At 41.9% G+C, this 27,888-nt stretch overlaps 2 protein-coding genes and 1 long non-coding RNA gene across 5 annotated transcripts in view; 2 read left to right on the top strand and 1 right to left on the bottom strand.

The window, feature by feature from the left end:
• Positions 1-2,665: 2,665 nt before the first annotated feature.
• Positions 2,666-5,025, bottom strand: TMEM251 (transmembrane protein 251). The gene is made up of 2 exons (XM_027890305.1): positions 4,870-5,025; positions 2,666-3,592 (listed from the first exon to the last, which is right to left on the bottom strand). The coding sequence occupies exon 2, from the start codon at positions 3,574-3,576 to the stop codon at positions 3,181-3,183; it is 396 nt and encodes a 131-aa protein (XP_027746106.1). The 5' UTR covers positions 3,577-3,592; positions 4,870-5,025; the 3' UTR covers positions 2,666-3,180.
• A 150-nt stretch (positions 5,026-5,175) lies between these two features.
• On the top strand, positions 5,176-10,732 carry LOC114060632. Its single transcript, XR_003571927.1, has 3 exons — positions 5,176-5,298; positions 6,573-6,675; positions 10,025-10,732. It is a non-coding gene; the product is annotated as an uncharacterized LOC114060632 (long non-coding RNA).
• Positions 10,733-20,399: 9,667 nt separating this feature from the next.
• Positions 20,400-27,888, top strand: part of ITPK1 (inositol-tetrakisphosphate 1-kinase) — a 139,687-nt gene continuing 132,198 nt past the window's right edge. Inside the window, exons 1-3 of one of the 3 annotated variants that reach the window (XM_027890264.1) lie at positions 20,400-20,529; positions 20,878-21,001; positions 21,632-21,809. In XM_027890264.1, the coding sequence (XP_027746065.1) occupies positions 21,715-21,809 (95 nt within the window). In that variant the 5' untranslated portion in view covers positions 20,400-20,529; positions 20,878-21,001; positions 21,632-21,714. Of the gene's footprint in view, positions 20,530-20,877; positions 21,002-21,216; positions 21,383-21,631; positions 21,810-27,888 lie in introns of those variants that run through there. The other 2 variants (XM_027890265.1, XM_027890266.1) reach the window with 2 other exon arrangements.

Genomic DNA, 27,888 nt, shown 5'->3' with positions numbered 1-27,888 from the left:
TGATGTTCAAGCAGTCTGACAATGCTTTATCTTGAGACAAAATGCAATAAAAAGAAATCCAGGGTAGGTGGCACACAGATGAATATTAATCACCCTTGGGTTACAGTTACTCACTTTGTTGGCAGAAAGTTAAAGCTCTGAATGATTACTAAGCTGGTAGAGTTTAGCAATCTTCTGAGGACTTTGTTACTGCTTCTGTTATTCCAGCTTCTGATGTAGGAAGCTCTTCAAGATCACGTTTGAGGTAACTCATTTTCAGTCAAAAATGTATGAGTAAAAGTAGCTTTCCCACCCCTCAATGAAAGTGGCACCAATCCATCTTTGCTGCCTAGTCAGTGAAAACAACTAAATAGATTTGTATAAGCAAGTTCTAGCATAAGCTAATCTCATACATTAATGCCACTGCCCTAGAAACAGATCTGTGCCATTATCTGCCACTTACGATCAAGAACTGAGAAGTATTGTAGTCTTTAAAGAGGTTGTAAAACTTATTTGAGATTGATTGTCCCAAAAGCTTGTAGATGATGTCAATTTGTGTTACAGGCAGTTATCTTTTGTGATTCAGAACTAATTAGTGTTGACGCTACCTATAAATCTTCATAATAATTAAGCTTAAAGTTATTTCACTACTACTTTTTTAGAAGACTACAATAAACCCCAATTTATTATTAATTATTATTATAGTCTTTACTTACTCTGTCAGTAAGACTTCTTCTCTATGTTCCCCTGGTTCCATGCTGGAAGCATCAGGAGAGATAACTTTGCTCTTCTCCTACTCCTGTTGTCTAGTATCCCTATACACTATGTTGATAGTTTTAAACTAATTCTCTCCACTGCTGCTTTCACCTTCAAGCTCAAGTCCTTACAGACACCGCATGTGCCTGGATTAGATTGTGTGTCTTTCTGTAGTTAGTTGTAAAGCTCATGACTGTCAACAGCTGTAATCCAAAGCCAGGCTTCTGATGCAAAAGTCTACAAACACAAACCACCTTTCTGTAAGTCACCACTGTGCTCAGCACGTGCTCCACATCCAGACAGCTTGGCTCATCCCACCAGGCATGCTGATGAGTTTGCTAAGGGTCATATGCTCGCACAGCAGAAACTTAGGCAGCTCTTACTACCTTTTTCTATTTTTTATGCTTCCTCTTTAAATAATTCTTTAAATAGCTCTGTAAATAATTCCATCTGGACACAACACAACCGCTCAGATTAAAACTACAGCACCAACTTAAAAGCAGTCCGGCCAGAGGTATCTCTCTGTTACACATAGGTGAACAAATAACAAAGGGATTCGGTTTCATCCAGCCAGTCCCAAAACTTCATGCTACCAACAAGGGCACAGAGCATAAAAGGACAAGAAAAAAAGATGAACCACACACCCCGAGGGAAGGACAGCTACAGCAGCTGGCAGTCAGCACTGCTGTCTGGCAACAAACAAAAAAAAGAAATCCAAAACCAAAAAAGAAAAGCCTTTGACATGCATCTGCATTAATAGACTTCTGTTTATAAACTTTGAGAAGTTTTTATTTTATAGATAAATAGGATGGTGATTTTAAAAGTTGGGAAAACAACACAACTTAAAAGCTCTGATTCCAAAGATAATAACTACTCATCAGAGTTTATAATTTACTCTTACTCCAGCATACAGAGATGGCAGCTCCCTCCTTTTCATATTGCACTTAGAACTCAAAACCTTCTTGTAAAGGCTACATTGTTTTCAGGTCCAAGCACCCATGCTGACAATTGAAAACAGTGTCTCAAAATATCTCCAAAACACAGCAACACAGAAAATAGTGTTTTCTTTCCAAAGTGAGAGAAAGCTGATATTCCCAGGATTCCCTTAATGCAATCAGAAATGGATTATCATTTGTGATGATTGGGTATGCACAATCACATACAGTTGAAATTATAATCTAGGAGTTTAGCTCATAATTCTTTTGGGCCTACTGCTTCTAAAGAGTGTATTTTGCACTGTTTTCATATTTGTAAAGTTACTTCCATCGTGGCTGGGTCAAAGATTTAGCTATTCTAAGAAAAAGTAAAAAGGGCCAGGAGAAAAGAACAGATTTCAGTCTTACTGAAAATATACAATACAGCAGTTAGACTTAAATGCTATGCCAAAACAGCAGTGAAAAATAGAGGTTGAAACTATGACAAGAAATCTCAACAAAATTTCAGTGTCACTGAAGAAATTTGCATTCATTACAAGAACGAGAAGAAGGCATCTTACTTCTTTGAATTTCTAGAACATGATTTCTTGTCTTACAACCTGTTTGTAGCATCTCCCCAACCTAATGCCAGTTGACTTTCCCAAATTCAAAGTTTTTCCTAATCATATCAGTGCTCCCAGAACACGAGTTTGCACCATGTCCGGAGTGAAGTTAGAACGGTCATAAATGTCAGTAATTTTATCCAACGAAGAAAATATAAAAGAATTTTTGTGCAGACTATAGGCCAATTCCAGCATAAGCTGGTTTTGATGCCATAGGAAAACAGTTTAAAGCACCAAGCTCCAGGCCTATGCCACACCTCACTGCCTACCTACTACACTGTTGTGTTCACTGAAAAAAAGTAGGCTACCACAGGAAAAACAGTACTTTTTCCCTTTAAAGGTTTGCACAAACTTTGTTCTTTGCTTCCTGTTTTTATATCTAAACTTATTTAAAAAAAAATTCATTAAAACCAGCACTGATGTAGATTTTAATTAGGAAAAAGAAAAAGCAAAGAATTGTGTTAAGTGCAGCTTTTATAATCACGTTCTCTTTTTTTTTTTTCTTTTACATTTACCACAAAAGAAGCATCTTTTCATTGATTTTAGTCCAAGGGAAAACATAGGAAATCACTTCTTTGCACAGAGGAGTAAAGTTGCGGACCAGAAACTTGTTTCCCCATAAGACATTTCAGATGGAGTGTTGCGATTTTGCATCGTTAAGGCAAAATGAGGAATACTTCCATCACGTGTCACACAGGGCTCTCCCACTCTGGCTGCTTGATAGACCCATAATTAAAAAACATTTGTAGTTACTTCTTTTTTTTTTTAAATAGAAAACAGTCATTCTCTTCATTGCTTATCAGTTTGCAAGAAAAGGCTCTTTCTGGCCTTCACTCAGAACTTCAGTCTTGTGATTAGATCAGGCATATGCAATTGCTTCGAAACAGCAAGAGAAACTAGAACTTGAGCTAAGTGTCAATCAGTTGTAATCTACTGATCTGATTAGAGGCCTTCACAAATGTTTGATGACGATTGCAAATAACAGCCAAGCAGATAGGAATGATGCAGTACCCAACAGTTTTGGGGTCAGCTCTTGTACAGGAATAGAGAAACAAGAACATCTGTAAATACGGTATTAAAAATATTATAGTCCACAGCCAGAAAGGCAAGGATAGCAGTCGTACTTTTAAGGAGTGCGTCCATGTGGTTCCTTCCTGTGGCTCCTTGGGATGTTGCTGAATGTGCTCCAGTGCTAGTTTGTTGTAAGTCTCATTGATTTCAAAGACATAATAAAAAGCCGCAGCACTTGCTAACAAGTACAGCCCCACACCGATCCATCCCATCCTCTGGCGGAAGTTCATCATTCTCCATGCTCTGCACCTGGAACAAAAGGTGATATAAACGTTTAGTACAGCTTGGGAAAGAGGGGACACAGATGAACCTTGGTTTTTGTAAGTTAACTTTCTACAGCTTTTGATTACACACTCTTCAATCAAGTCACAAACATTCCAGCTGAAGTACCTCCATACAAAGTCATCACCCCTTTCCCTCAAAACGGTCCTTGTTCAGGGCTGGGAGAACCACTGCAGCTGATTAGGGCTCCCCTAACAAACAGACTTTTTCTGACTGTTGGGCTTTTGCTTTTCCTACCTTTTATAATGAGGAGTAAAATCTATGTAATGCTGTTTTAAGAGAATGCATTAGGCCTTAAAATACTAGGCAGAAATGCATATTTAAGAATGAATTATGCATATAGAACAATGATGATTCATGGAAGTATGAGATTTTTACCATAAGTAATGGAAAAAAAACACTACCCCTTTCTAAATCACCCTTTCTGAGCCCGACTATTTGGCTAGCAATCTTGAAAGACTTCCTGGTTTTACCTAAGTGAAGGGTATCCTTAATCCTGACCTGACAAGAATCTGGTCAGGGTAGCCCTGGAGAAATTGTTTTGGCCCTCACACTGCTGCATTCAAGGTGGCTGAAACAATCAAGCATACAAGGATATTAAACACCTGGGAAAGAACAGTAAATACCTGAGAATGCCATTACTTATGTCTATGATCGCTACTTCTTGCTTAGCTGATCCTTCTATATAACTTAACTCCATAATTTTCCTTTGATACACCGAGTCAATAGTTTTAGTAGGACACCTGAAAAATTTGTGGACGGAGTTGTTAATCTCCTGGGTAACACTCGAACCCCTGAGTCCACGTTTACCCACCAAATAAGCCGCTGGATGTTTCTTCCAGCAGTTCGGCATTGCCGAGCTGGCTCGAGAGTTGTCGCCTTCGAAGAAAATAAATCTTCGGAAGGCAATTACATACAGAAAGCACAAGCACTACTTAAAACAGCAGCAGATTTAAGAAGGTAAACAGCGGCGGGTTTTGATCCTGTCCTTGAGCAGTGGTCAGGAGAGCAACCTTAGCTCCAGGTTACACCAAAGGAGGTAACACTCGGGAGTTTTCTCATTCTTACTCTCCGTTTCCAGACTCCACTGTAAGTCGCAGCTTTTGGGGACACCCATCATGGTTACCGGACACGTTCATCCCCACTGGGGTCTCCTCCCTCCACCGCCCGCCGGACCCGCGCTGCTCCAGGCGAGACGCGCCCAGCCGCCAACCGCTCCTTCCCCGGCGCCGGCAGCGCCTTACCTTGCTCCAGCGGAGAAGGAGGGAGCGGGAGGGCGGCGGCGGGCGGTCCGTTGCCCTCAGCCCGCGCCGCGGCGCCGGGAGGCGGCGGGTGCCGCTGTCCCGCCCCGCTGCCCGCCCGCCGCCATCGCCCCCACCGGCACCGCCGCCGCTTCCGGCCCGCGCCGAGGGCTGCCGGGGCGCGCGGCCGCATCCGGGGCGGGCGCCTTGGCCGGCCGCCATCTTGGCTCGGGCGCGCGCCGCTCGGTGGCGGGGGTGGTCTCGCCCAAAATGGCGGCGCAGCCGCTGAGGGTCAGTCGGGTCCGGCGAGGGTCAGTCGGGTCCCCCGCGGAGGGAGAGACCCAAACTGCTGTCTTGGACAGGGGCTGAGCCGAGGGAAATACTAGTAGAGGCTACTGTGTTGAGTAACAGCCCCCAACAAGTGATATGCGTGTATTTAAAAAACAGTAGATGCTAATACATAAACAGGACTGACTGGCTTATTTCTATTGAATTAAATTATTAGGAAATATTATATTCTTATTATCCCATTGGGGGGGGTGTTGTTGGGACTAGATAGTCTTTAAGGTTCATTCCAACCCCTTAACATTCCATTATCCCATGATCTACTGGATAAAATCCTTTAATGAAGCCAAAAGTTCATTTAAATTGACCAAAAAAAGTTATTCAGTCAGATGTGTGCCATTCAGTGACAGCATCACAATGACGGTGGGAAAAATTGTGTGTGCAGAATGTGTTTGCCTGAATTCAGAAACTGTGTGGTGTGACGTGCTCTATATTAGTTAATTCAGTAACTGCATAGTGTTATTTGTGAAATGAAAACTTACTACTAAAGCATTTTTTCCGAAGTCATGAGATAACCACTGTTTCTCATAGAGAAAGCAGCAGTGGCCAAAATTCACGTGCATCCAGCTGTAGTTAAAAAAGAAGACTAAATGAGAATTTTAAAAGGGCTGTCCAAAAAAAAAAAAAAAAAAAAAAAAAAAAAAAAAAAAAAAAAAAAAAAAAAAAAAAAAAAAAAAAAAAAAAAAAAAAAAAAAAAAAAAAAAAAAAAAAAAAAAAAAAAAAAAAAAAAAAAAAGAAAAATGCTACAGCAATTACATTTCTTTTTTTGGGTGTAAATAAATGTATACACATAGGATCTTCTGCCATTTTTCTTGGGGGATGTAGTAGGTGCATGTGAGGCAGTATATAAAAGCTGGTGCAAAATCAAATTTATGATGGCTTATCCTGCTATTTTTGGTGTTTAAATGAGAAGTGTTAAAAGCTGGTGTTAAAAGCTGGTGTTTTGGGTTATATTCAGGACAGCTGATGACTAAGTGCACGGAGCTGCAGATATCGTCAGTGAAAAGAGACACTGCTGAGAGCCCACAACAGTCAGCATATCATATATATTCCCTGGTATAGAGCAATTACACCTTAGGCCATGCTGCTTTTTTAAAAAGATTGTTGCTTTAATGCCTATTGAACTAAAGGCCCGAAAGGGACACAAGATGGCGCCCGGCACCACAGGCAGAGCCAACCTGAGCAACACCGCGAGGTTTTGCACTTGAATTCAGTTGAACGAGGATTTCATTACCTTAAATGAAGGTTCAATAACCCGTTAGTGTAGTTCTGATGAAAGATGTCGATATGAATAGCTACATCCAGCTAATTATCTCTGGGACACTTCTCTTAACTAAGTGCCATTCTTTCTGTTCTTACAGGTGGTGAGGTCCCAGCTGAGGTCTCGGTTGATCTAGAAGGGAATAAAGCTCTTGTGGAGCTGACAGACACAACCATGCCTATATTGCATTTTCTTATCTTGAGGTTAGTGGTAATGATGGGAAATGAAATAGTTAACACAGAGAGCCTGTTTTCTTTAAAATACCAACCTAGATGTCAAAGAGAAGAGTTCCAGTATAAATTAATATGCGACTGTGTGAATATATGGCTTGGCAGTGGATACGTGCGCTAAGTGTAAAGCCTGCATTTGCACTTAGAATTCTGAGGAAAAGGGATTGGAATGTTGGACTTAATTCTATTTAGGAAGTCTGTCTTTTCTCTGAACTGTTGGAGTTGGAAAAGAAGGAGGGGTTAGGATTTAACCAAGCAGGTTAAAAGGCCCAACCATGGGTCTTCTCTTCTGTGTTAAGCATAGGCCTGAGATTATGGTTATGAAGGGAAGGATCTAAAAAAATGGAGGAGTTATTATAACAAACACAAGGCCTTTGAAAGCTAAGGCATAACACTAGACAAAGTGATTTTTAATATTTTTTGGCTAGATCTCAATCTGCATAAATTCAGTGCTGTGCTTAATCTCTGACATAGTACAGGAAGGGACACAGCATATAACTCAGCTGAGGGCTTGATTGGTTAGTTAGTTTTAGCAGCAACTCTTTGAGGGAGGAGGAAAGCAACTATTCTCAGCTTTAGAAGAGTTTCAAGCTAAATTCCAGTCACGAGGACTGTTACTAATAAGGGAAAAGAATTCATGAGAGCTGATAATAAGGGGAAAGAACTAATACCCTGCATATTGAAATGAGAACATATAGCTGGTGAGACTTAATTCAGCTTGCAAAACAGAGGAGAAAATAGAAGTCTATTGAATCCAAAGAAATTCTATTAAATTCTATTTAATTAATAGAATCAGAGAATAAATCATGAGATTTTGTAGCATTAAAAAAGAAGAAAAGTGTTTCATAGCAGTGGGCTGGCCGCTCCATCAAGGGTAGGAACCAAGCATGATAACCCAGCTGATAGGGCAGAGTCTCACTGCCCACAGTCCCTGAGCAAAGCAAGCAGGGCACACCACATTCAGCCAGAAGTACAGGCAAGCAACAAAGCAGGTCCAAGGTCAAGCTGGGAAGGCAGTCCACAGGTTAGGGTCAGGTGCAATGACAAGAATTCAGGTCAGACATAACCTAGTGTTTGCCATGCAGGTCTATACTGGTAAGAAAAGACTGAGATCAAGCTAGGAAGTCAGTCTGTAACTCCAGGTGCAGATGAACATGGCTTGGCACAGTCATGGCTGAGCTGGAGACCCATACTCCTAATACATAAGTCAGGCATTGTCTGAAGCCCTGGGGCTCAGTTTAAGTGGGGCTTCTGAGCCCTTGGAAGTTGGGCAGGTGAGGATTGTTGTTCCTGCGCTCATGATCCTGACAAAGTACATAGGAGAAATGAAGGCTGACAATAGGAATCAGAAGGCTTAGTTGTAATCTTTGACTCACAGTTTTCATAAAACAGTATTAATAAAAGGTTTTCCCTAGACTTAGATTATAGCCAAAATAGGAAAGCAAAAGTAAAAGACCTGAGATAAGTACCAAACCGAAATTAGCTGAGCTTCCAAATGGAAGGCAGAAGCTGAAGGACAGAATGCATCTTGCATTCTTTTGGGTGCATCTTTATGTTTATATTTAACATAGCTGTACTAGGTTCTCATTGACAAGTGACCGAGAAGGGAGAATCTATTACAGAGACATTTTTGTCAAGACAGTACTTTCCTTCCCCTTTGTACGACACTGATTTTTGATTCAACGGGAACACTATAGTCCCAGATCTTTTCCTTCCTAATCCCAGGCCTAAACCAAACACTTGGCTAGAGCACTGGGATCCCTACAGGCTCCATATGCGCTGGGATTCCAAGGAGAAAGCTGGCATAAATGAGGAGAATGGGGCATGAGCACATGTGTTGGTCCTATGAAGATCATACCCAACCTTAAGCCAAGAAGGTTAGACTAGTTTTAGGGTAGGACTAAGCTGAGGAGTGAGGGATGAAACACAGAGCTCCTTGAAAATGCTCACTTGCTGGTTATGGAGAAGGAGGGCAACTGAAAGAAAGGAAGATAAGCTCCCATCTCTTCCTTATACCTGGAAGGTGGGGCACAGAAGAGCAAACTGAAGAACCACTGCTTTGATCAGAGAAAGAAAACACACATGGAAGCCCAAGCCTCACATGACATCTGCCCTCATCTCCAGCTGGGCAAACTCACCTTTGTGTTACAAGAAGAGTTAGTGCTGTGTTTATGAAGAAATACAGAAGGGAAAGGTTTTTCAGTGAATCTGAAGTAATGCATCTGAAAAACTGAGGAGGCATATTGGGAAAATGCCTTTTTTTTTTTTCCTCAGAACAATGTTTATGGTACTCACGTGAATTTTTATCATTGAGTGCATAAATGCCCAGTGTTTTTGCAGCTTGTTGCTGTTTTGTTTATTAGATTTAGTTGCAGTGAATTTCATAGTATCCTATTGTGGTGTAATAAGTTGTTTTGATCAGTTTCTTATCATTTACTTGAGTCAAAAACAGTAGTTTCCCTCAATTCATGTGTTTTATTTCATGTTTTATGAATCCTTTTTTTGTGTTTTAGAACTTTAGTTTATTCTGAAAGTAAGGCTACAATCTTCTGATACCCTTTTTTCTTAGGTGGTTATTTTTCTTGTACTGTTGTCTTTCTTTGAACTTCTTTGTTGGAAACATTTGTTTTCTCAGAGAGTGTAGCACATTTATTTGGGAGCATGTAAGACATTTTTCTATATGCTGGCATTTTTATATTTTATTTCTTCTCCTTTTGAATTGAAATAGTATATTTGCTTGTTTTGGCTACACTGACCACAAGAAGCAGAGATATTCATCAACCTGTGTATAATCCAGGGTGATCTTTCCCTCCTTTGGCTTGCCTTGTATACTTTGAAATGCTGGGAACTTAAATTACCTTAATCTTTAATTCTCAGTTCCTGAAATTCTTCTATGCTTTGTTTGTTAGCAGCAACCACATCTGAGTTAAGCTTCAGGCAATCATGTTAGCCAGGTTCTCTGAATACCAGCCATACTTTGTTCTTGGGTCTAGAAATATTTACCATCTTTCCAACAAATGCTTTTATATTTACAGATGGAATATCTATCTCATTCTCCCAAACATCAACAGTAAACATCTGCCAAAGGAAGACTTACACACTACTACCCTTTGTCAAAATGAAATGAGTCTTTTATGAAGAAGAAATGAGTCTTTTATGAAGAAGGGCCTTGGCATTTTAGACTGAACTCTTAGTCTTCATTACACTGATGCTCCTTGTTCATTAGTTACCAGTGAATATAATCCTCATGTCTACATTGTCTGTGTTAAAACAGATTCAGCGGGAAAGAGATAAAATCTTTGCTTTTACCCTCTGTTTTCAGCCAAATACAAAGGGTCTTCAAAGTTGAGCAAGAACTGACAAAACACTGAAAGGATATGGGCAGAGATGGCTGGTGACTGTTTCTCACTGTGGCATTTATTTAAACAGAGGACAAATACAATTTTTGCAGAAGCAATGCAGATACTGATCTCATAGCTCCAGCTGTATGACCCAGCATTGTACTGACCTCGAAGGAAAGAGATCTGTCTTGCAGAATTTTGGTCAAAGCAGTTTATGGTTATGAATTGCATTTCAGCAAAACCATTATTCATTACAACTTCATGTTAACTAAATCTCCACAGATAGTATGTAAAAAAATCCACTTTCAAAGCTGCCATTGAACTCCTGAAAATTCTACTTTTCCATGATTTCAACTGAAGTCTGCTCATACTGCCAGAAAGGAACAGTTACTGAATTTCCATGTTGAGTTTGCTGCTGCCAACATGTTTGGTTGTGTAAACAAGTTCACTGAAAAGTCATTCATGCTAAAAAGAAAAACAGATTCACAACAAGGGGTCTGCAGGCCAAGAATGCTGGTTTTGGTCAGATGGCCTAAAAAATAGTAGAAAAAGGGAAATCCTCTCCAGGGGTCACTCTCTGGAGATATGCACTGTTCCCCCTTCTGTCCATATAGATATTCCAAGACAATCATCTGACCACCTGAAGTAACAACTCCTTCCTCACAAGAGGTTGCAATGACACTCCTTATTTTTTTGTGTGTTTTCGTTTTGATTTTGTTTGTTTGTTTGGGGTTTTTGTTTTGTTTTTTTTGTTTTGTTTTGTTTTTTAAATTTCCAGTAATTAACTCTCTTTCTGTGGTGCTTATGTGAAGCAAGTCAGTAATACCATAGAATGGTTTTAAAGGGATTTAGTTATTGTCCCTTCTGAGATTCTGAGTTTCCAGGCTGTACCTATCTTGCTTTAGGCTGTGAAGGGTGTGCAGCAGGGAATATCTGTATTCAGACTTTCCTGAAGCATAACTTTCTTTTACTAAAGAAACACTGTAATAACACAGTTCACATTAGGCCTTTTCCCAAATTCAGAGGATCCCAACTTCTTTTTTGCATAGACCAAGGGGGAGGTTTGAGGAGGTAGGCGGGATATTATTTAAGATATGTAGAATCTAAGGTTTCATTAAAAAAAAAAAAAAAAGAAAGTGTTTGGATGTGTGTGTGTGTGTCTTTTTTAGGAACCTCTTCCCTGTGTCCTGTTAGAGCTTAGGAATTAGCCCATAATTACCAGCTTCCAAAATGTACTGCAAGAGGGATATGTGTAAGACATCCATCTATGCCACGTGAGGGTTGATAGGTTGTTAGTCATAGAAGAAAAACCAGAACTCCCCCTTTCCTACACCAGTAGCAACATCTTCTTTTTTATATCACTTAAATTCATTCTGTTCTTAAAAGCTTTATTTTTTATCCTCTAGAGCACTTAAATCGCCTAGTGTTTAGTTACTTCATAATATTTTATTATTTGAAGATTTTGTACACAAACCATTGATTTGTCCCTCAGCTGTAATCTTACGTGGTTTTGTTTTCAGAACTGTTCTGCATATTCTTTGCTTATCTTTGAAACCCACAGTTTAGGTTATGCATATAAATAATGGAAAGGATTGTGTTGGGCACTTGGGAGTGACTGGTACCTCAAAATGTTACACAGTCAGTCCCATTTACTGATGATATTTATTTAACCAAAACGGATAGCTTTTGGCGTTCTGGTAATAAGCTCTATGGTTCAGTTCCCTGTTGAGCTACCTGCAGATATCCCTTACAGTTCTCCCTTTTTTTTTGTATTTTCAATATTCCTTCCTGGTCCCTAAAGAAGGAAAATCAAGGCCTGGATGAAGAACAGACTTGTCTGAGGCAATGGGAAATTAGTGTCAGAGGAAAGCGGAATGACAGAAGTACCTGATGGTTAATCCAAGCATCAGATTCGGAGAGTACCTCCTTACTCATGCAAGTGCCCAGGGAGAGCTGTCAGCTCAACATGAAGGGGAAGGCTTTCATACAGATTTCTCCAGCTGGAAGTAAATCTTCATCCTTTTCTGTATGGAGGGCTCCTATTATTGTTCTGTTGTCTAGTGAAAGGTAAAAGTCAGCTCACTGTAGTTGTACAGCTTTTAAGTACTCACCTAGCCCTGTACCTGAATTTGCCTTTTTCTGAAGCCCCTGCTGGAGGACTGTACCAGAAATCAGCACAGAGCCCCAGAACAACTCAAGCAGTTGAACGGAGATGTTAACAGCAGTTGATGGTTACTCTCAAAGGGAGAATGTCAATAATTTATTAGTAAGTGAGTATTTGCATTTCATTTGACAAAAGCACATTAAGCAGCATTTGGAAATCCTTAAAACAAAAATCATTACACGTTTGTTCCTTACTGTGCAGTTTGTAAGCTGCTGCTCTTATCATGCCTATATGAAATGAAATTTCAGGCAGTAATGCCTACATTTTGCTTGCTCTATTATGAAATTCCAGATGAATATTTAAATGTCTGTATCTTAGCACACTTATTACCACATTTGTTGGTATTCTTACAGAGGGGATACGTCCACTTTTCTACAGAAATGGAAAAATGTCAGTTTACCTTTCACCAACAGAATGTAAATGTCATGACAGTATGAAAGTACTTGGAAGGTAAAAAAATATGCTGCTATGAGACTCTAACAAGTTTAAGTGCCTCCAAGCCAACACCCTCTCCACATGAAAAAGTATCTAGCCTAAAGTTAATGTGTCACTGAAGGTGTGTTTCTACGCCGCTTTGTGCAATAGGAATTATTTTCAAAATGATGGCTCTGCATAGCGCAGAGCTTGTTTGCAAGGAGTTTGTAGTGTTCTGGGTAACTGTTACCAGCTGAAGTGTTTCACCAGCAAATCCAATGCCTTAAGGATGATTTTGCAATGCGTGGTGATACAAACTAAAACCTTCCTGATTTGGGAGTTGAAGCAGAGGTTACAATTTCTGCTGAAGCAGTGGATAACCATTGTGGAAGTGGAGAATGAAAGTAAAATCAGGCAGCCTGATACTTTTCTAGAGTGGCTTCACACAGTGAAAATCCTTAGAGACTTGAGCAGCCAGCACTGGGCTGGTGGGTGAGAACAGCCGCGCTAAGCTGGAGCATGTGAAAGAACGGCAGAACATAAGTTGTAGATAGCCCTTCTCTGGGGATCTGCACGAATGTGACTCCCCAAAAAAGCACCAGTGTTGGCCAGCAATACAAGATTTTTGTTGCTTTAGAAAAGTGTGTGACATCTGGAAGCTCTACTTTTCCCAGCTGTGTGCAGTGATGGTAAACCAGTCTTTTGAAGCCATTGTCATGGATATCAAGTGGAGATGATTAACAAAGAAGAGTTCAGGTTTGACTTCTCTCGAATTTGAGTAGGTGAGATCCTTTGACAAGACCCACATGCCTTTTATGTCTCATTCTCCCCCACCTCAATTCAGGCCTCATCATCTTCAGAAGACGTCCCACAAATTGTGCTTCTTGCATTATTGCAGAATAGCCAAAATCTCACCTGAAACCACTGTCAACTTCACCCTCAAGATATCTGGGCTAACTTCTACTTCTCTGGCTTATGAAACCATTTTCTAGAGAGAGCTCTATAGTCCAAGTAGCTGCAAAATAACTTCAGTATATGTGTTTGTGTCTGAGATTTAAAAAATGGTGGAGGTATGATTACAAAGGTGGAGATTTCTGAAGAAGATTTCTATGTAGTAGAAGTGTTGGTGTGGTTTTAAACTTTGTATGTGAAATAAGGAAGAGCATTTTAGTGAAGGCTGGAGAACAGAGCCAGAGAAGACTTTGAAGTTATTTTGACTTTTTTTTGAAAGACAACATGCCTACCTCTATTAAAATGTCCTGTTCATCAGTAATCCAGGGTTGCAGACCAGGACTGTGGGGCAGGAACAGTGAACAATGAGAATTTAAATAAACCCCATGACATACAAGGCATATATATTTATGAATTTATATTATTAGGACTATTATACTATTAGGGAGACTTGTGTCTAACTGAATTTCTTTTCAAGAGTGCAGTTTTCAGGCAATACAAACCTATTATTGATCTGACAATACCAAAAGACAGTACAAGGAAGGCTTTGCTTGCATGTTGAATGTGAACACAAGGCAGCTGTGTTCCTGGGAGAGCTTGTCTGCCTCAGCACCATGTCTGGTGCCCTTTGCCACAAGGCCTCTTCTTTGCCTACTGCTTGGAACAATTTTATGGCAGCTCCTTGGCAGGTCCAAATGGTGGCTCAAGTTCTTTCCTCTATTTTAGGGTGTTCCTCTCCCTCTCTGATTCATCCTTCCAGGCCTCCAGGTTGAACAAGAATCGCACTTCATAGGCTTGGTGCAAAGGGAGCAGTAACAACCACTACACAAAGTGCTGAGGGTTCAGGAAGGGCCTTCTTCTAACCTGTCTTCCATCTGATTTGTTGAGATTGTTTTCCCAAATAAATAAATAAGTAAAAGAGGGACTGTGCATGTACCTGGATTTTTTGCACAGTTTCAGAAAAATTACATAGATGCATAGACCTCTTTAAGACACTGAACTTCTATACGTTGGCACTCAAATAATAGAAATTGTGACCCAAAGAAGGGAAATGCAATATGGACTCATCTGTTATCAAACAGTGGGATAGGCACAGATTATGACAAACTTTTCAACCACATGAAAAGCTTTCTTCAGAGGTCGTACCAGAAAACAGGCTCAAGGCAAGCAGGCTTCATTGGTTTAGTCACTAACAGTCCTTCTCCCCTCCAGAAGCTCTGAGGGAAGGGAAAATTTCAAAGGACAGCACTGGCATTGTAGGCTCAGCTCTAAAGGCAGCTCTTGTACATGAGGTATGAGGCCCAGAAGTGGCCTGTTCAGAGACAAACAGAACCACTAGGGATATTTGCAGTGATCCTCTCTGTGGAAGCATCCCTTTGAGCTGTCAGAAAAATGATTGGGAAGCATTTCCTGTCCAGACAGCTCCGTAATGACACTATGGTATTATAACATGTCCTGCATTCAGAGATTCTCCTTGCCTAGGCTTTATTTACAGACTGACAGGCACTGAATATGTGAGATAATAAGTTTAATAGCAAAGTGATACTACAGGTATTAATGGAATTTATCATCCATGCAAGTATCTTACAGGATCTAGGCAATTTGAAACATCTGAAAGTTTGTGATTCTAAATGAGCTATCTCCCTTTACAACCCTGAGAATCTAGTAAATGCTCAGAGCTATAACCAAACTGTAGGCTCAGTTGATTTTTCCAGGGCTTTTTGTTGATGGTGTTTTGCTTGGGGTTTTTTCCTCCTTTTCCCTTTTATGCTACAGCTGATTATCTCTACTTGTTTCCTGAATTTCCAGTTCTTCTCTGCGTAAGTCAAGTCAGTGCACCACTGATGCCTAAGTATGAAAAGTTTGCAAACACAAAAGGAACAGCACCAAACTCATAGCAGGGCTTTCCCAGCTGTGTGTCTAGATTATCACCCCGTAGCATCTTTAGTTTACTTCAGGATAGCTATGGCATGTCCAAAAGATCTGTTGACTGTCCAGGGCAAGCTTGTTTTGGTTAGGATTGGAGTTGTTTCAAAAACCTTTTCTACACCTTGTTGATGAAGCTTCAGTTTGCTCTGTGAATGCATCACAGGCAAAAATGGGGTGTGTCCTTCTACAACATGCTTGTATGCTGGAGATACTCTCAGATGGATTTGTATTTTTTTGGGTTTTGTGTGTTTCTTTTTGTTTTGTTTTGTTGTTGGTTTGGTTGTGTTGTTTTTTTTTTTTTTTAATTTTATTTTTAATATGCTACAGTTAGTTGGCTTTGGAATAGTGCTGCCATGAGCTTTGGAAATGCTTTTCTGCACCTATTCTTTTTGCACTTATCTGTATAAGTCTATACATTGTGGTAGGTTTTCAAAAGATGGAAATTGCTGCCCTTCCCAGACAGCAAAAAAGACAGTGTCTCCTAACAGGACCATACAGAATCAGCAAGCACAATGGCCTGTGAACTGTTAGGGAACTCTTAAGGAAGCATTTAAACAAAACAGGAAAAGGGTCCTCAATCTCTGGAGACATAACCATGAGAAGAAAGTGCAAGTGATGGTGTGTCCCACACCGGACTTCTATCTTTCCTGTTTTCACAGTTTTAGCAGTTTAAAAGATTCAGCTGTAGCTACAAACAACTCATGGAAGTGGAGGACAACTGGAATGAAGATATGTTATTTAGATCATCTGGAACAATGTGCTCTTAACACAAGAGGCAAAGACAGATGTAAGCCAGCAAAATATGGGATAATAGTCATAGGATTCATATAGGTTCAGGTCACTTTATATGACTTTATATATAAGACTTATATGTCCATGTTGGTCTTATTTACATTCATAATTTTAAAAGTAGTTGCATCATTTAAAAAATAATTAAAGCAGTTTGGGGGTTTGTTTTGTTTTGTTTGTTGGGGTTTTTTTGTTTGTTTCGGGTTTTTTGTTTGGTTTTTTTGTGGTTTTGTTTGTTTGTTTGTTTGTTTGTTTTTGTGGAAAGATGGCTCATTTTGCTGGGAGTATGCTCCCAGAATTATTATAGGCACTTAAAACTACCTGGTTAAAAAGCTCCAAACAGCTATAACCAGAGTAACTCTGTTAGCACGAAAATGTAGATAGAGCAAATCTCAGTGCAGCCTAATCCTTATCCAAGTCTCAATCCAAACCTAATGCACTGTGAGATCACCCAGATTCTTCCGAGAGCAATCTTCCAGAACTTCTTTGCACACAAAGTTTGAATAATTTTAACTACACTGAAGCAACCACCTAAGTAAGTCTCTCTATGTGGCTGTAATGAAAACGTTTGTGTGAGCATTATTTACATGAAGCTTGTTGCCATAGCAGAAGGCAAGAGAGCTAAAGTAACGTAGAGCAGTGCAGTCTGTGCCCACACTTGGGTTTTGAGTAGCAAAAGTAATCCAGTTAAAAAAATCTGCTTCTACTGACATAATAATACCAGCACAGGATTTCACCATCTTTTGCATCTTGGCCACGTGGGTTTTTTGTGGCTTTAAATTCTTTGTTGACCGATGAAATGCTTTTCTTGGCTTATGAGCTCATTCAAACTCTACCCTGAAAGTGCTACATGACAAGCAAGCAAACTTGGCAGCCAGACCCTCTCTTACTTCCCTGCAGCATGTACATTCATCAGAGCTCAGGATAGCCAAATTTTTGAGCTGTACAGAAAGTAAGACATACATTCCCATAAAGGTGGTTTCCTTGCAGTTTCAAAAACCCTCATACTTATCCTGTTTTCATGACTGGAACAGAAGAGCTTGCTATGCTCCCAGTGTAACAGGTAGCAACCTAAGAAGCGTTCCCCTGGGGCTGGTGGGAGCTCAGGAATCCCTGAACAGTGCTGCATTGGCCCATACAGGGCTGGTCATCTACTGGGCATTGTTGTTACCTTCTTTTGGAAGGTTTTTGAGCTCTTCTGGCTGAATTCTTTCTTCTGTTCTCTACAAGATCTCAGAAGTACCGGTGAATCTCAGCCAGTCCCCACTAATCCTTCTTTTCTTTATAAAATCAAAATACTGCAGCATAAATTGTATAGGTTGTCAGGTGAGTGAGGGAGTAGTCACGTGGATGAACTGTGCCTTCCCCATCCCTGCTGCTGCTGTGAAGTGGGACTGCTGCCAAAAAAGGCAGCTCAGTGCTTTCTATACCTGGCCTCCATCTTCCAACCTCTTCACTGCCTTGTGCCACTCTAAATGGGTAGGAAGAAGGATGGTGATCCAGACTAAGGACTTGGTTTGGGTTAAGACTAAAGTACTGTAGTCAGCTTTCTGAGTTTGTTTTAGTCCAGCACACTTCCTGGCTCCCTGATCCTGTTCATGAATGGCCACATGAGCTGGGCTGAAGTGGCAGAAGGTGAAAACAAGTGGCAGTTTTGGGAGGGATGGCATCTCTAAACAGCAACACCTGACTGAGCTGACTGTACAGTGACAGTCTGATTCCCAGTTGGAAAGGACAGGCCTGTCCTGTGCCGTCTCCATGGACAAGAGGTCTTTCAGACCAGTGTGGTTGGGCGGCATCAGGAGCTAGAGGAGCTCCCTCCTGGGAGCCTCCATGACCGATCCCTGCAGCAGCCCTTGGCCAGGGTTAGCCATGGTACGTTTGAACTCAGACATCAGAAATGAGCTTTCATCCCCAGTACTAACCTTCACTGATTTATCACTTAAAAGCTGCTGGGTCAGAGTACATTCAGAAAAGTTTCCAGACAATAGCTGAGGTTACAATGTGTTTTGCCAGAAGTTCGGTGAAAACCAACCAAAAAGTGTATAAGCTCAGCTTGACTCACTTGTCCTCTAGTGAGCCACTTGGAAGAGAAGTCCTACCTGGCCTTTTTCATGAATCTTGCAGTGATGAATGGGTTGTAGATACAGCAGAGACATGAGGAAATGGCAGCCCACCATGCTTCTCATGCACTTCTTTCTAGCTGCCTCACTGGTGATGACAAGTTCTGGATGCTGTGCAGTACCAGGACCCTTCTTTGAATTTCTCTCTCAAAGCCAAGAAGCTGCATGTGCAGGGTTTTTCTTGTACTCCATCCTCTTGTGCTTCAGCCTCGTTCCAGCAGTGCCATGTTAGCTCATGATCTGACCTGGCGGTTTGACTGACTGGAGAAGGGAGATCCGTCCTGATACAGAAGGCTCAGCCCTACCTCCTGACCATTCACAGCAGAGTAACGTCTATCCTGTAATAATAAAAAATAAGAACAAAATGTAAAAGGCTTGAACTGCAGGCAGTGAAAATCACTTTGTTGCCTTCTTTCCACTCATGACTTCTGCCAGGTGCTGGAAAAAATCACTCATTGAGAAAATATAGTTAAATAACTATCTTATTCTAAAATGAACTTCTGTGAAGTTTCACTAACTTTTGCCACATTGCAAGTGTCCAACCTTGTCTGGGCCTCTGTATTTGTTGAAAGGGTTAGAAGACAAGGTGTGAAAGGTTCCAGCTAAACAAGGGAAACCTGCTTTGACCTGTAGCTGAAGCTAAGATGAAGAGGAAGATAGTTCTGGTTGCTGGAGGGCTCAAGATCTTAATCAACCCTCACCCCTTTAATTAGCATGAAGCAGCTCATGAGTTGCAGCTTACAGCACTGAGCCACAGAAAGTCACAGGAATAGTCAACTGGCTCCCAATCAGGAATTGCGTAAACATTACCCTAGGGCTTAGTGTGGTCCCAGGTTTGGCATTGCCTGAACTAGCTCTGCAATGTAAACAGAAGATTGTAATTCATTTAGCAACATGCAGTACAGTGGCACACCAGATGAAATGTTTCCCACGTCTGCAGTTGTTCAAGGGTTAAGATTCAAAAAATGCAGTTTAAAATGAAGGCATTTACCAGCCTTCTCATTCCCAAGAGTGAATCTGGTCTCTGATACATGTCATTCAAGTCTGTCTATATTGGAGCAAAGCAAATTCCTCCTTTTTAGTACTTGTTTTTCATTTCCATAGGAGCTAGTGTTAGTTAGCACTCAACACCTCTGAAAACCTGCTCTTCCATATCTGGGAAGAAGTTCATAAATATTTCTATCTCTGCAGACTGTGATTTAGATTCACCTGAAGCTGTGGCATTTCTCAAAGAGAAAAAAATCATTCAGAAAGAAGTAATTTAGGAAGTTGGCTTCAATAATCTCATGTTTCAATGCATTCATATTCCATTCTGATACAAATATAGATTTTGAGCTTAATATACTGATGCAAATTTTAATAAAGTTTAAAATAAGTCTAGTGAAATGATAGCTGAAATAAAACACTAATATTGGCAAAATAAAACACTTCATAACAGGAAATCCAGGTCAATTTGTTTCTGACATAATTTTGATAATGTTTGATAAAGTTAGTATTTGGACCTTTTTAAATCACAGGTTTTCCCCAAATTGCCACACTTCCATAAAATGTTTGAATACCAGTGAAATATTCTGCAGCAGGAATCATGCTATCAAAATACAGTTACTAATTCTAATTACATTGATTAATGAACTGTGCAAAATGTGTGAATATGATTAAGATAAAAAGTGTTCTGTAAAATAAAGAACAGAGTGGCAAATAAGATGATAGAGAAAAATAGATATATTTCTCAAAGCCACCACAAATAAAGTGGTATGATATGCATTTTCAAAAACCATTGGTATGAGCTATTTGTAGGTGACTCCATTCTCTGCCTGCTTTCCAATACACCCTTGGGTCAGGATGACTTTGCTGTTCATATGAATAACAGCATGAATGTAGAACAGCCTAAGTCAATGGCCATTTTCATATTTCTTAAGGCTTTCATCTTTCTTTTCTTTGCATGGATGTTTCTACCACTTTTCCGACACACTGCTGAAGTTACTACACCGCATTTGTTGTGGCACTGTGAGTCAGCAGAACTCGCCAAGCAGCTCCCACTGAACAGGGCTCTGAGCCCGGTTCACAGAAAGCGTCATCATAGAAGCATCATCTGCACCTCAGGTCAGGCTTGCAGGTACTGCCGGCCCTGCTGTGAGGGACATAGTTACTGTAAAGGCCATCCTTGGCATTCCCAGAGAGACAGATTAAAAAGTTCAGGCTGAAGTGATGCTTATTTCAGCTGGTGGGGAGAAACAAAGATGGGGAAATTATACTTGTGCTGTGAGATAACCCCAGCAATTCAGACTGAAAGATTCTTCCTCTCAAATGAAACACAGAACAGCTGCCTCTGTGTTTAGGAAAGCCCAACTCAAAAATCAGTCTGCCAGCTCATGCTTGCATTACCTGCCTCCTTTTTCGCCTCTTGCAAAAGCAGGTTAAATAAGAAATAGCTGTTACTGAAACTTCAATTTAATCCCTACAGGCACTTGCCAAATGCTGGAAGAAGGAAGATACTTGGTTTTGCGGTGAAAACTCATGTTTGCTTGGAACCTTTTTTATGTGAAAGATGTACTGAACAGCCGTTTTCAGCAGCTCCAGTAAGAAACGTTAAGTGTCCACATAAACTGTTCTTCTTTAGGAACCAAACCCACAGGGCGCCCCCGCGGGCCGGGCCGGACCCAGCGAGGGGCGCTGTCCCTTTAAGGGTGCGGCGCGGGCGCCCCCTGGCGGCGGCGGCGCGGTGCCCGCGTGGCGGGCGCGGCCCCGGTGCTGCGTGGGGGGAGCGGCCCCGGCGCCCGCCCCGCGCGGGGGGTGGGAGCGGCGGAGGGGACGGCCCGCGGGAGGAGGAGGAAGTGGAGGCGGCTGCGAATAGCGGGCAAATGGGGAGCTGAGCGGCTGCAGCAGCAGCAGCAACACCACTACCAACACCGCCGCGGCCGCGCAGCAGCAGCAGCGCCGAGCGGGCACAGAGGCGAGCTCGGCGGCGGGTCCGTGCGGGCGGGCGCTGCGGGCGTGCCGCGGGGCGAGCAGCGGCAGCGGCGGTGTGTGTCGGGGGCTGGTGCGGGGAGCGGCTCCTCTCTGCCCGCCTGGGCGAGCTGCCCGCCGGTGCGGGGCAGGGCCTGCCGGGGCTGCCCGCCCGCTGGGGGCTGCGCCTGGCGCGGCTCAGCTGGGGCGGGCGGGGGGCAGCGCCCGCCGCGGGGAACCGGCTGATCCTCCTTTCTCTGCTTGCCTTGCAGCCGTCGCTGGCAGGCGCCGAGTGCGAGCGGCAGCTGTGCTGCCCCGCCGCCCCGGGCTGGTCCCCTGCTCGCGGGGCGGCACCATGCAGACCTTCCTGAAGGGGAAGCGGGTGGGATACTGGCTGAGCGAGAAGAAGATCAGGAAACTGAATTTCCAGGCCTTCGCCGAGCTGTGCCGGTAAGGAGGCGGCCCTGGCCGCGCCGCGGGGAGCGCCGGGGCAGGCGGCGGCCGCGGGATGGGGCTGGGGCCGCTCGGGGCTCCACCGTGGCCCGCAGGCGTTCCGTACTCGGTGCGTGTTCCCGGAGTCGGCTGTGCCTGCCGGGGCCGGGGCCGCGGCCGCAGGGCTCGCCGTGCCCCGGGTACCCCGCTCCGCCGGGCCGCGGCTGTGCGCTCCTGCCTCCCGCTCACCTGGGCGCTGCCGATCGCTCCCGGGAAACCCGATCCAGGGCGGCGCAGCGTCCCCGTGGGCGTGCGAGGGCCCGGCACAGCCCCGCGGTACTGCCCACCCGGGTTAATTTCGGCCCGCTGCTTGCCGAGAAGTCTCTCGTATTCCCGGATCTCTGCGGACCTTGTTACGAACCGAATTATTATTAGGAAGAGTTAAGCGACTGAAAATAACTTTCCTTCACGTCATGTGAAAACATATAAAATTAGGGACCACAAACCCCTGAGTAAGCTTGTATTCACCTGAGACATGAATGAGACATCCAAAGGTGGTATAACTGCGTCTATTTTGTGCAGTCCCAGAGGTAAAGGTTAGTTTGATAAGCAGTACTTAGACTTTATCTGAATAGCTCAGAGGATGATTTATGCAGTATATTACACAATTTTATTATTTCATTGGGAGTTACGGGTCTAAGGTCTTGTGACACATGCATTACAGCTTCTGATACTGAGTAACATTTTTTTCTGACTTATTTAATTCTAATAGTTCATAACAAGGATATTAAATCAGTTTTGATAATTGAAAAAATAAATGGTATAACCTGTGTGGTGGTTTCTGTGAAGTCTTTTCAAACTTTACAGAGTATATTTTACAAGACTTCAAATATACTTTATTGAAGCATGTCATGCTAAAAACACCTATCCCTGTGAAATTTCCGTTGGCAGCACTTGCTTCTTTCTGTAAGGATGAAGGAAGCAAAAGAAACAGAAAACTGTTTCAAGAAAATGACAGAAGCTTTTCCAGCAGCTTATGTACTTGGCATTACGTATCCCCTCTGTCAAACTTCAGCAAAATTTATCATTTTTTTAAAATATAAAGAAAAGGCCGCAAGTTCTGGTTTAAAGTATTTTTAAATTTTACGTTGTTCTCCAACAAAATACTTGTGGATGAATAAGGCTAAGTTTTGACCTTGCCGAAGAGATTTTAGATTAGTTTTTGTGATGCTCAGAAATACCTTTTAACTTGTATTAAGAAAAACATAGTTTTTAGGGCCTTGAGGTTTGGTATCAGTTAGTTTTCATGTCCAGAAACTAAGAAGAATCTCAGAAAATCCATTAAAAACTTTCTGTAGTAATTTGTCTTCTGTTCTTGGTATTATGTGCTGTACACGGTTGTGTTTAGCAATCTCCAAAACTGACGTTTTGCTCTCCATTGCCCTTGTTTTTTATTCTGTCTAGGTGCTTTGCTTTGTTTCTCTCTACTTCAGAAATTCCTTACACTTGTGTTACATAACGTGGATCTGTAATTTCTTTGTGTACTGTACAAATTTATTAATAGTTTTAGGTCCTCATGATGCTGTAAAAATTGACCCCGAAGTGTCTCCGTTGCTACACTTTACTAATTTCTTGGTGAAAATTAGTCTATCTCGTCCTGTGCAGGCTAAGCTCGCTTTGAGTAACATTTATAGAAATTGGACAGAGATGTATGTTCATACATGCTTTTGTACTTTTTTAAAAGCATTATTAGTGTTTCTGTAAAAGTAGAGTTAAACATTTGGGTTTAAGGGTAAGTACAGTCACTGGAGCAAGTTGTGCTGATATTTTGTATGCTCCATTTTTCTTCCTGGTAGCTTCCACTCACACTGGAGGAGTGCTGCGTTCATCTAGGCAAAGATTTCAAGTGTTCTATGCATAACATCTACTTGATTACTTGTGTGTTTGTAAGCTTTTTTAGCTGTAGAAAAAGTGGTGCCAAGCTCAACGTACATCTTACCAGAAATCTTGTATATGGTAAGAAGCAAGACAAACGTACTCATTCCTGTACAGTGATTCATGTGTTAGAGTGGACTATGTGTCTGTCTACTCTATGTACTTTATGGTGACTGTTACTTGGAATTTATTTGCCTGTTGCCCAGGGATATACTTTCTGGATGACTGCAAAGTTCAGATTTGTTTGTACGGGTTTGTAATGAAGCAATTATATAGTCCAGGAAAGTAAGAGAAACCTCCTAATGAACTCCTGAAGCATGCTGGGTTGAAATTAGGGGTATTGTTAGGATAAGAATCTTCATTTCTTTACAGTCTGTCAGGGCAGCCACTTCTAGTGCAAAGCACTGACATCCTAGAGCAGTCATGGACAGACATTTCAAAATCTGTTTGAATCATCCTCTTGAGTGACAGAGTCGAAGTGCTAGACTGCTCTCTTAAAGTGTTGCCAGGTTTTAGGTTAGATTATCTGAACTGAAATGAGCCAGTGTGAGTGGACCAGCAGTTAAGCTGCAGCTCTGGGGCATAGGCAGTCCTGCCTTCAGCTTTCTGCTCACAAAGACTGGACAAGAACCTTAAATACTTTCCTTATGTTTGTATCCACCTTGAAACTTCCTGTGTGACTGGCATGGCAGCTGTTCTGCCTGAACAGTGTCTTGGGTCTATTGCCTAAGCTTTGTATGCACAAGAGAATCTTCCTTGTATCAAAGGCCGTTGAGCTCAGCCACACATTTGTTCCTCACAGTAAAGCGTAACAGCCTTGGCTGTGCCTTCCAGGTGCAGCCCAAGGAGATGAAGGCAGTGCCTGTTGCTTGTATTTACCTCCACATTTGTTGCCCAGACCAATGGTTCCCAATTGTTGAATTAGATAGAGCCCAGTGCAGCCCTTAATGTATCCACATCTCCAGGCTTCTGAGCAGGGTGGTGAGCAAAAAGGTGGCGTGTTTTCCCAGACCTGTTGCAGGGGATCAGTGATCCCTGAATGGTACCTTGAGAGCTGTTGACTTGGAGGATAGAGCACTTGGCCTGGCAAATGGGAAGCCTGGTTTGAAGCCTGCAGCTGGTGTCTCCCAAGGGAGGCCAAACCTGAAAATGGGCCAAGCTCAGTGTGATCCCCTGGCTGAACCTGCCACTGTGTATGGAGAGGAATGTGAGCTCCCTCCTCAGTGCCAGGTTAGTCATCCTCCCTGCTGTGGGTGAAGCACCGTGGCAGGGGCATTCCTTTGGGATGAGGTGCATCCTCAGTTCTGGTCTGTGCTTCCCAAAGTGGTTTTTAGTTCTCCCCAGGAACTCCTTTCCGCATAAGCCACTTCATAAGCTGTCGTTGGAGCAAAACTTTTATGTTCCTTCCTGTGCCTCAGTACAGTTTCAGTGAAGAGAGGAGTGTTTCTGTCAGCCTTACTCATACAAAGGCATTCCTAGTTGAGTTGCGATGTGGGGTTGAGCTCTTTTGTGTGGAACAGGGCATGTGGTACAGGCTTCTTATGTTGTAAGTGAATTTATTAGTCATTATTAAGAAACTACTGTTGCCAAGTTGTCCTGAGCTTTTGAGTAAAGCTGCTAGGACACCGTGCTTTGCGTTATCTGCATTCCAGCATATCTGCTGTGGCTGCAGTTCCCCAGGTAGGGTCCTTGTGGGACTGCAGTGTGCAAATGTCTGGTTTGTGCATCTCGAGTAGACCTTCCTGTGGGCCTTTAAGTTCTGCTCCACCAAGGTGATGGCACGGTATCAGAGCTTTAAGTGTCTGGCTATTGGCAAAATATAGAGTATCTATGCCCTGATAAAAAGTAAGGCAAAGTTTCTGGGCACTCATAACTGAGAATTTAGGAGCCTGTGATGTGTAGTTCTGATGCTGTCGTGTGTCTCTGCTGCTGAAAGGAGCAGTTTCCCCTTTCTCTAGCTGCTTGGACTCATCCTCTGTATCAAGCTGCATTTAGTGGTTATGCAGTTGGCAAAGACTCTCAATCCAATCAGTTCCCTGCTCATCACATTGACCTCGGAATGGCTGTCACTGTGCAGGTGCATGAGCACTAATGCAAGATTAGGGAAATGGAGATGCCACATTCCATTATAGAGATGAGAGAGATGTTGTGTCAATGTCAGATGGTGGTAAAGACTCTTGGATGCCCACATTATCATTCTGTAAAATATGCATTGGTGTACTGCCAGGTCTCTGTGGATGTTGTGAATAAAAGGACTCCTGTTCATGCTGTATGAGGAGTGGTGGTGGTAGTACTGAAAAATACATATATGTACTCAGAAAATGAGTTGTGCTGTGTTTGGCACCAGTTAAGATTAGTGAGCTGCAGCCATTTACAAATGGCTCTTTGCTGTGTAAAAGCCTCCATTTCCTTGGTAGTTGTTCTGCTTGTCAGCTGTTACTATGGTCTCTTCAGGGAGCTGTGGAGATGCAAGGCAGTAAGGGCATGGCAACATGAATAAGTTACAGTGATGTGAAGTGAAATATGCTCCATCCAAGAGGAGATAATTTAAAGTCACCCAATTCTCAATGATAAGCTGGCTCTCAGTTATTTTAGGCAAAAGCATTCACATGTGCAGCTTTTAAGTTTGCATGGTAGTGTGGTAGCTTTTCTGTGTAACTATATTCATAATGAGTCAGAATTTCCTCTTTATGGCATTTAGAAAAGGAATAGGAAAGGAGTTAAAGAGTTGCCTGAAGAGGTAATGCATGTCATGATAAATCCTGCAATTTGACTGACAGAAGAACTGTGCTTGTATACCATAACATCCAGATTATTTATGGATTTTACTGTGCTGTGTTTTTTTTAATAAAAGCAGGGTGTGCATTGTGAGGGAGAAGTTCTCAGGAAATTATAGAAATTTTGAGAAACTAAAATTCTGTCCACAAAAGACATTGGAAGTGGGGTAATTGAGTTATGCCTTCTAGTAAAGCCCACTTCTCTTGATTTTTAGTGAGCAAGCCAAATGGTCTTCTTTCTTCCTGGAGAGATCATCCATTACACACTGATAGCATTCCTTGACACCCAGGAAACTAAGGCATTTTGGTCCAGTTTGGATTCCCAGGTGCTATGCACTGGTGAAGACTGTTTTGAAACTTGAGATCACATTCATGAATTGTGACTTGCATCAGTTCAGCAGGTCTTGCGTGTAGATACTGTTGGACCATGTCACCTGTGCTGATGACCATTTAGTTATGACAGGTCACTGTCGTGAGTTATTTTGCTTTTGTTTTTGTTTTTTTTTTTTAATTGAGTTTTGATGAAACTGTTTTGATACTGATACCAGGTCGATCTGCTGAATATAGCAATCAATGATTTTTTCCCTACCAAAATATTAGTATGCGTAATATAAATTTCTGTGACTTTGTTTGGTTTTTTTTTTCTTCAAGTTAAATTGGTTCTTTAACTTCTGTCCATTTCATTTGTGATAGATAGTTAAGCCTTATTTTAGCATATATAAGAAACTGCTCTGTTTAGTAAATCTACCATAAAATGACTAACGTGTTTTCAGTGCTGTAGATCTGTATGGGTTTTCTTTTTCTTTTCTAAACTTTATTTGCAGTCTCTTGTGTGCCATGGCCTGTGCACAAGAACCTAAAGATGGCTTTTAAGACAGATTTAAGAATAATGCTGTTTTGAGAGTATTAAAATAATCTGTTTCTTTATATAGCAGGCATGAAGTATATTACTGAGAAGAACTCAAGGGATTTTCTTTACCCCCATTCCCCACAAAACCCCCTAAATACTACTTTTGTTAAATGTCTGGCTTGTGCCATTTAGCTTTTACAGCCTTAAAAACCATAAAAATAAAATGTATGTGTGTTGATCAATAGCTCCCATTGTTGCTTGTGTTAGTCTGAAATACTATATCATGAGAAGTAACTGGGGGCCAGATGGGTGGGTAAGTTTCTTTGACATCAACTCTAACAAAGACTTACAACTAACCTAATGGTAGAAATTGCACTAAAGCATGAAAAGTTGTTGAAGGTAGTAGCAATAACCTGCGTATTTCTTGGAGGAAAAGCTCACTCTATTTCTGAGTCCCCGCTCCTTCTTCCAGTAGTGTGTGGAGAAGACTTTACATCCCAGAAGAACTGGATATGTGTGCATTTTCTTAATGTCT

This window comes from Empidonax traillii, unplaced genomic scaffold (assembly GCF_003031625.1).
Source record: "Empidonax traillii isolate 1590-97213 ecotype Southwest subspecies unplaced genomic scaffold, ASM303162v1 scaffold283:size781446, whole genome shotgun sequence".
Classification (NCBI taxonomy): domain Eukaryota; kingdom Metazoa; phylum Chordata; class Aves; order Passeriformes; family Tyrannidae; genus Empidonax; species Empidonax traillii.
Note: the sequence above shows the minus strand (reverse complement) of the source record. Positions and strands in the feature narration are given on the sequence as shown.